The 8,991-nt window shown below is 44.5% G+C and overlaps 1 protein-coding gene across 1 annotated transcript in view; it reads left to right on the forward strand.

Annotated features, from left to right (window-relative positions):
* ADARB1 (adenosine deaminase, RNA-specific, B1) overlaps positions 1–8,750 on the forward strand; it is a 101,722-nt gene extending 92,972 nt beyond the window's left edge. Inside the window, exons 9-10 of the mRNA XM_006876557.1 lie at positions 7,162–7,340; positions 8,553–8,750. Of these exons, the coding sequence (XP_006876619.1) occupies positions 7,162–7,340; positions 8,553–8,732 (359 nt within the window). The 3' untranslated portion in view covers positions 8,733–8,750. The remainder of the gene's footprint in view (positions 1–7,161; positions 7,341–8,552) is intronic.
* Positions 8,751–8,991: the final 241 nt, after the last annotated feature.

Here is an 8,991-nt window from a genome sequence, read left to right on the forward strand (position 1 = left end):
TCATCTTTCATGATATTAGTAAATTTTTCTTCCAATAGCTCTTTGACTATCTTTGCTGTGCTTTTCTTTGTCGCTTTCTGTTCTGGAATTCCTCCTCATGTTGTATCACATGAATCAGACTTTCTTCAGATTTTTTCATTAAATATTCTAATTTTTCTTCTAACATACTAGTATTGAGAGATTTATCTTCAAGCTTACTAGTTCAGGCTTCCTTTGATTCAAATCTACTCCTTTACCGTTTCATTGTATTTTCCATTTCTGAAATCTTAGTACTAATCTTCTGGGTTTCTATATGCAAGTTTTCTATTATCTCCAATCCTTTATCTTATTTGTTTGATTGCTCCTAAAGTGCTGTATTGAATTTTCCTTGTTTTTCTCAACCTTTTCTGTCAATCCTAGGAGGTACCTAAATATCATACTCTTGAGGGTTTTTTTTAGGTAGTTCAAATGCCATTTTTCCCTCAAAAATGTTTTCTAGGTGTGCTTCTTGGTTATTTTTTTGTGCCAGTCTGCCTTGTTTCTTGTTCTGAACAGAAATTGTCTGCTGCTTTTAAGCCATTGTGGTGGTGTTGTATATGTATTAAGCTGACAATTGTTTGTTGGTGTATTCTTAGGCACTCACCAACTGCCTCCTGGTGGTGTTATCAGGAAATGAACTTGTTCACCATTCTCTGTTCACTACTGTTCCTGCATTTTAGCTCAGGATGGATTTAACTGATGTTGGTTGTTGTGGATCCAGTGTATTAGCGATTGCTAATGTGGGACTCTAGAGGGCACTTTTGTGGCTGGGCTGTATAATATGGCTGTTGTCTCCTGACGGGTGAGGCAAGAAGAGAAGACACATACAAGAGAAAAGGAAAGCAAGCAAATAACTGTGAAAAAAAGTGAAGAATAAAGAAAAATATCAGCCAATTGCTAGTAAAAGAATACAAAAATCAAAGAGAAAAGAGGGAAGGGGGAAATAAAATAATAAAAAGGAAATGGAAAAAGAACTAAACACAATTAGGGAGAGGAATGAACAAAAGGGAAAAAGACCAGAGAGTAGTAAATAAAATGGGCGGGGGGGGGGGGGGGGGAGGCGGAGCATCAGCAGTTGAGAAAGAGAAACAGAAAAAAAAAAAAAAAAGAAAAGAAAAAATGTGAGGGGAGATCATGTGGATAGAAAGCAAGAGATTGAAAAGATGAAAGAACAAACAAAAGCAATGAAAGGACAAATCCAGGGCAGGTGCCAGACCCAGATAGGAGAAAATTCTGGGGTCTTCTGCCAGCCAAGGACCTCACGTTGTGGGTGGGTAATGGATGAAATGATAACACTGGATCCTAGCTGTCGTTCCTGTAGGGCTAGGTGTTGTCTGTGCTGGGCACCCAGTCTAGAACTACAGACACCAAAGCAGCTGGGGGATCAGGGTATTTTCATCCCGGGGGGCAGCTGAAGATAAGAAGTCTTGCTATTCCAGAGCCGTCCAGAACCAACTCTGCAGGTCTGGAACAGGCCACATCTTATTCCAGTTGCCAGTGTTGGTGTGAGCTCCCCACACACTTTGACAGCTCTGAGAATAGGCGCTTCCCTGGGAATATGTGCGGTCAGGGGCCAGAAACACATCTGGTCATCTGGGTAATGTGGGGTACAAGAAAAAAACTTTTGTACCTTTCTCGCCACCTATAAGTAATATGCCTCTGCACCATCTACGGTCCTCTTGTCTTTTAAGTTGCCCATGAAAGTTCAAGATGACCTCACCATGCCTGGCTGGCCAGCACAAATCAAATCACCAGTCTCTCTGGTTTTTTTTTTAGTTTTGTTTTGTTTTTCCCCTCCCCCACATGTCTGTTGAGCTGCTTCTTCTATTGAGGACTAACTAGCCCAGGGCTGTCCAGGGTCAGCTCTCCAGGTTTGAAACAGAGCCTGCCAAACAGGGCTAATGGAGCCTTCCTTGAATGGGCTCATAAGTATGGTGCTCACCTCCATGTGGCTCCAAGCACCAGGAGAGCTGAAACTTCCCTGGGGTGAACATGGATGGAGCATGACCTCACCTCTGGTCACCAGGGGAATGTGGAGAACAAGAAAAAAATTTCACCTTTGTCTCCAAGAGCCACAGATATGTTTCTGCAGTGTCAATATATTTTGTTTCTGGCAGGCACAGGTCAGCAGTCTCCTTTTTTGCCATGTCTACTCAGCTCTCTCTCCTAGAGAGCATTCAGTCCACTGCTCTATCCTTCATCTGAAGCTCAGAGTTCCAGGACTACCATTTGCATCTGTTTCATTTGATTATCCAAATCTGTGTTGAAGAGGGTCCCTACAGTCTTTCTGCCTAGTCCAACATCTTGCAACAGCCCACATAGTTGCCTTTTATGTTCTTGGAAAAGGTATTTGCAGTGAATAAATTATTGGTCTTGCAAAATTCTGTAATGCAATCTCCAGCATCATTTCTATCACCAAGGCAGTATTTTCCAACTACAGACCCTTCTTCGTTTCCTATTTTCTCATTTCAGTCACCAGTGATTATCAGTACATCTTAATTGCATATTTGATCAATTTCAGACTGAAGAAGCTGATAGAATTCTTCAGTTTCATCATCACTGGCTTTAATGGTTGGTGCGTAAATATGAATAATAGTGGTATTAACTTGTCTTCCTTGTAGTCGTCTGGATACTACACTATCACAGACAGCATTGTACTTTAAGATAAAGAAAATGTTGAAATATTCTTTTTGATGATAAATGCAAAGCCATTCCTCTTCGATTGTAAAAACCATATGATTTTTTTATTCAAAATGGCCAGTGCTGGTCCACTTCAGCTCACTAATGCCTAGGATATCGATCTTCATGTGTTACATTTCATTTTTGACAACTTCGAATTTTCCTAGATTCATCTTGCAATGACTAATTTATGTTTGCAATTGTTTCTTTTCATTTTGAGTTGTGTCCCATCAGCAAATGAAGTTTCCAAAAGCTTAACCCCATCCACATCATTAAAATCAACTTTTTACTTTGAAGAGGCAGTTTATTTTAAGTGTCTTCCAACCTGAGGAGCTCATCTTCCAACACCTATCAGACAGTTTCACCAGCTGCTCCTCAGAAACCCTATACAGGATCGCTATGAGTTGGAACCAACTCAGTAACACTTAACAACAACAACAACATTCATAAGATTTTCAGTGGCAAACTATTCAGAATTGCCTCTCATTCCTAGTTTGTCTTAGTCTGGAAGCTGCACTGAAGCCTACCCACCATGGGTGACCCTGCTGGTATTTACAATACCAGTGGTATACTTTTCCAGCATCACAGCAACTCAGAAGCCACCAAAGTACAACAAAATGACAGACGAATTGTAGCAGATGAGTTATTTGAGAAGTCTTCTATTTAGTTTAAAAAAATAAGGGGAATTGTCAGAGATCTTTCTGTTGTTGATTTCTAATTTAATTTCATCTTATGACTTGACTTTAAAAAAAAAAATTGAGTTGTTTTATGGACCAGGATGTAATTGTTCCATAAAAATGTGAAAAGAATATTAATCCACTAAAGGCTGCTAATTTTTTAATCTTCAGTTCAGCATTGAATGTCCAATCTTAAACATCGTCCTCTCTGTTTCACTCAAGATAACTGCTTTTAAAATATACTCCTAATTGTACACTCCTTCATGCATGCTGACCAGTCTTATGGGAAGACTACTAGTTGAAAGTGGATAATACCTACTTGTGTTAGTTGGGGATTCCATAGAAAAACAGACTGAGATAAGTAGCTGGGATGCTGATCCTTTACTTAGGGAATATAAACCTGGAGCTGTAAGAGCAGACCGCAGGGAAGTGAGGTGAGGAAAGGTCTCAGTGCAAATGTCCTGGGGCCCTGGAGGTATGCAACTGATAAGTGCTCAGTGGGCAAGACCTAACCTGGACATGCTGCAGGGACAGATGGTGCAGTGTTTCCCTGAGGGCTGGCATTCCCCCTAGGTTAACCCCTGCTGTTTTGCCCTATCACCCTTCCCCTCAAATGTATTAGATTCCTCACCTGTTGCTTCCTAGTCCTAAGTGGCAGGTGGAGACATATAAATTTGGGGCTGATCATCATACATCAGATGTGTGATGGGTTCTGGGAAAGGGCCCAGCAGCCCAGCACTACAGAGTCCTTGTAGCAAGTGAGGGATGTGGGAGGTTTGTGTGATCAAACTACTAAAAGTGATGGTGTGGGTGTTGCAGTCCATCTGTACCTCTTCTTGGCTAGTTCTTGGGCCAGAGAGCAGAACTAGTAGTGGGTGGTGCCATGCGGGTCACAGCTGTGGTAGAAATGATGCGGTCAGAGAGCTTTGTGGGTGTGCAGCCTCCTAGAGGGAGAATGAATGGCTGTGCCCAGCTGATATCATTCACACTTTGGGGCAGTAGCACCCATTAGAATATGTAGTTGTAGTTAAGTGCTATACCGTCAGTTCCAACTCACAGTAACCCTGTATAGGGTTTCCAAGGAGCGACTGATAAATTTGAACCAGCAACCTTGCAGTTCAAACCGACCTTGAAGTTGAGTGCTGATCCTACAGTGCCACACCAGGAATATAGTTATCACCAAACTGGCTTCAGAAGAGTCTTCTCACACATCTCTTGTTCATTCTCACCAAGACTGTATGTAATGAAGACTGGGAGTCTTTGAAAACATGCTCAAGACCATCTCTTTGTGGTTCTTTTTTTAAACTGGCAAATGCATAGCGCCCTAGATGGGGCTGAACATATCAACACTTCAAGTTACTCACAAGTCCTGACAGTTGCCAGTTCCAGAATCTTCTCCTCACAGACCAAGGTCAGCACTGCTAGACCATGCAGAGGGTCCTTCTTTGGTGCAAATAAACTGTTATTTGATCGCTGAATGTAGGGGATGGTGACAAGAAGGCAGGGGTGGTCCCAGCATGCATGCAGCCATGTTTCCTACCTGGATGCCATGTCCACTTTATAAAGTGCGCCAGGCAGTCAGTGCCCTTACGATCTGTTGTCTTTTCTGTCTATATGTTGTGCTCCAGTTAAAAACACTGGTGTAAAGCAGGGTGGGGAACCTTTTTCTGTAAAAAGTTAGGACATTCACAGGCCATACAAAATTATCGACTTAAAAATTAACCTGCTATATTTGGTCAAACATTTAATTAACTCACCCTTAATGTGATGGGGTCCTGGTGTGACGATGTGGGTTAATGCACAGTTGGTTTGAATCGCAAGGTCGGCTGTTCAAGCTCACCCACCACTCCTCAGAAACTCTATACAGGGTCGTTATGTGTCACAACTGACTCGATGGCAGTAAAAAAAAAAAGTGTGATGGCCAGAAATGCAGTTGTCTTGGCAAGGCAGATTTGTGGGCCTTCTACAGCCTGTGGGCTGTAAAGTAAATTCTACAGCTTGGTGTAAAGTAAATTAAATGCTCCTGTCTTAGAATAGAAAAGATGATTTGTAATTTAATGGAAGAGACAGAAGCCTTGAATCAGCCTCATCATTTCCTTTAACTAGGGGCACCTGGTATCAAGAATGCCCTCCAGTTTCCTAAATTAACAACCAGATCCTTGCAACTCCGATTGACTCTGATCCTGAAGGGGAGAGGGTGAGTGGGGAGAGAAGCAAGAACCTCTGCTAGGTCTTACTTGAAATTGAGAGATTGGGATTCCCTTAGGCATTCTGGTGAGCATTGTAAGAAGATAGTTGAAATATACAAATGTGGAGCTTGTAAGAGAGGTCTCCCTGGGAGCGTGCATGTTTGTATTAACAGGTGGGATGGGACAAGTAGATTGACCTGTAACAAACCAGTTGACATCAAATTGCTTCCAAACCCTGTGCTCCATAGGGCTTTCACTGGATGGTATTTGCAGATGTAAATCACTAGCCTTTCTTTCAAGGCATCTCTGGGTGGTCTCAAGCCTCCCATCTTGTGGTTAACAGCGTAGTGCATTAACTGGGAACTCCAGAGTAGTCTATAATTTCTTGTTTATCTTTTTTGAATGTATTTCTTAAACAATATTTGTGGGCTAGAACCTGATAGAACTTGAATCTAATTCCCTCTATTCTCCGAGTCTTCATTAGTCTTTTAGAAGGATTATATATAAAACAAATGGGGCCAACACCAACTGCAAGGCAGCGGAGGTGCACTCCACAGGTGTTCAGAAAAAGACTCAATAGGTGGCCACAGTACAACCTGTGGGTCTAAACTAATGATTAATTTTGACAAGTCAGTTTTATGGCTAGAGTGAATAGAAGATGTGTACTTTATAATCCTCAGTCCTCCTGTAACCAAAGTTGTTATTCTTCCTAAAAATGTCCACTTAGTGCTCTGAAATCTACAGTCATGTTACAGTAAACTGCTGGATCTATCAGTTAGTTAATCCCTAGAGAAGCTGGACTCATGCCCAGGGTGACACACACACTCAGGTCCAGGTGGTGTTCATAGGCACCAAATTGATCTCAGTGCCACTTACTGTCCACCGACCTGTCTGTGCACAGACCACCTAGACTAATGGCTTGATTGTAGACAGGAAGTAGTATAGTGTCTCCACATTTACATTTCTGTCAGACCTGCCTGCCTGCCTGACCCATCACCAGCAAGCATATAAGACTGTCCATACAAGACCGAGGCTTGACCAGACAGCATGGGAGCCTCAGGGAGATGGCACTGCTGGGAGAGTCTGTGATGCAGCTCAATCTAGCACATGTCCGCACGAGGCCTCTCCCGGCAGCACCTGGGGCTGACACTAAGCTGCTGTCTTAGTCCTCTCGTGTGGCTGGAACACCACAGGAACATCACCAGTGAGTGGCTTTAAAAGGCAGAAACATAGTACATCACAGTTCTGCAGGCCAGAAGCTCAAATCAGGTTCTCAGCCATGTTGTGTGCATCCCTGTCGATAACCCTGGGCATCCCTTGGGTCCTTAGCTTGTAGAGTGTCCTCACATGGCATGTTTCCCCCTGTGTGTGTGTCTGTGTCTGTTCTGCTCATTTTATAACTCAGAAATAAGTGGATTTAGAATTTGCCCGACTCACTTGTGGTCTAGAATCCTATTTGCAAACAGCATCACAGGTCCAGGGGTTAGGATCTTGACACATACTTGGGGGGGACACAATTCAGTCCATGGTACGCATGTGTTTAACCTTGTCCTCAGTGCATGTCAGCACTGCCTCATTCTCTGTCTGTTCTGTCCCAGGCATCAGCAATGCGGAGGCCCGGCAGCCAGGGAAGGCGCCCAACTTCAGTGTTAACTGGACGGTGGGCGACTCGGCCATTGAGGTCATCAATGCCACGACAGGGAAGGACGAGCTGGGCCGTGCGTCCCGCCTGTGTAAGCACGCCTTGTACTGTCGCTGGATGCGCGTCCACGGCCAGGTACTGGGCCCCCCGGCCCACCCCTGTCATGCAGCATCCTGCTATGCTTGCTGCTATCCCTTAAACTGTTCTAAGAAACGAATGGAACTTCTGTGTTTCCTAGGACTGTTGTTAGTGTGGAAGCCAGTCCTGACACTTCAATCCTAGCACATCTCGCAGTCGGCTGCCCCCACCTGGCCCCCAGAACCAGAGTGAGCGTCTCCCTCACTGGGGGGCGCTTCTCTATCACTAGGGCATTGAGAGCGACTTGTAGCATGACTCCACCCTGCCCTCTTCCTTCAAAGCGACACAGATATTTATTGATTTCCTTTCAACCCTCCATGAAGGTTTTTTACCCTTTTTTCAGGGCCCCTGTAGTCAAGTTTGTAACACACAGTTGTTGTGAAGCCAGCGGTAGAGCAGTAGCATGGCAAGGGGCCCTACCCACAGGGTTGGGTGGTGACCCAGGCTGGCCCATGTCACCTCTGGTCCCCCTTGCTGGCCTGTGGTCCTCTCTGGTCTCCCATGGTGACCCCTGGCGCCATCGTGTAATTCCAGAATGTTCTCTAGCAAGATGGAGATGGCAGGAGGGATTTGTTATCAAGACCTGCACAAAAATGCCACAGCCAGCCATATGGGGATGACTTGGAGTTCTTTGGTGTGACAAAATGTACATACACCAATGTGCACATGTTATTTTTTTCAAAACAGTTAAAATGTTAATAGTGGAATTTAAACCAGTGGTGTGAGGTCTTCCAGAAAACATGACAGAAAGAGGGGTCTAAAAAACTACAGAAAAACAAACTCTTTGCTGTGAATCTATCCCACCTCGTAATAACCCTAAAGGACAAAGTAGAACTGCTCCAGAGGGTTTACAAGGCTGTAAATCTTTAAGGAAACAGACTGACTCACCTTTCTCCTGCAGAGAGACTGATGGGTTTGAACTGCCGGCCTTTCAGTTAGCAGCCCAATACTTAACCCACTGTGCCACCAAGACACCTCAGCTACCCCTTTAACCAGGGAGACTGCTGCTTGGAGGTGATGAATTAGAGAGAGGGGTTTGTGCTTTTTAATGTCACAGGATCCCTTCATGGGCTCACTTGGTCTTTGTGGGTTGTCTCCCAGAAGCCAGAATAGCCCTACACACCATTGTTTGAATGGCTCATTAAGTTTTGTTTTTACCTGGTACTGTTACTACTAAAGCAGTTGTAATCATTTCATATTCGTGTACAGGTACCCACAAACTTACTACGCTCCAAGATCACGAAGCCCAATGTGTACCACGAGTCCAAGCTGGTCGCAAAGGAATACCAGGCAGCCAAGCAGTGTCTGTTCAGAGCCTTCATCAAGGCGGGCCTCGGGGCCTGGGTGGAGAAGCCCACAGAGCAGGACCAGTTCTCACTCACACCCTGACCCCACAAAGCTGGGGGGAACATCAGGGTCCCACGTCAGGGTCCAGCGTCGTTATACCTGAACCTGTGGGACGTGGCACATTGGCTAGCTCACCTGGCATCTGACACCTAACTCCATGGGGCACAGTGTGGGGGGACATCGGGGCCCAGCCCCTCACACCTGAACCCGCACGGCCTCTCTACAACAGTAGTCCTCCCTTTTGAATTACCCAGCAACTGCTTTCATTCTTAGTTTATGTTTAGAAATTGAGTTCTACTGA

Source organism: Chrysochloris asiatica, unplaced genomic scaffold (genome assembly GCF_000296735.1).
Source record: "Chrysochloris asiatica unplaced genomic scaffold, ChrAsi1.0 scaffold00391, whole genome shotgun sequence".
NCBI lineage: Eukaryota > Metazoa > Chordata > Mammalia > Afrosoricida > Chrysochloridae > Chrysochloris > Chrysochloris asiatica.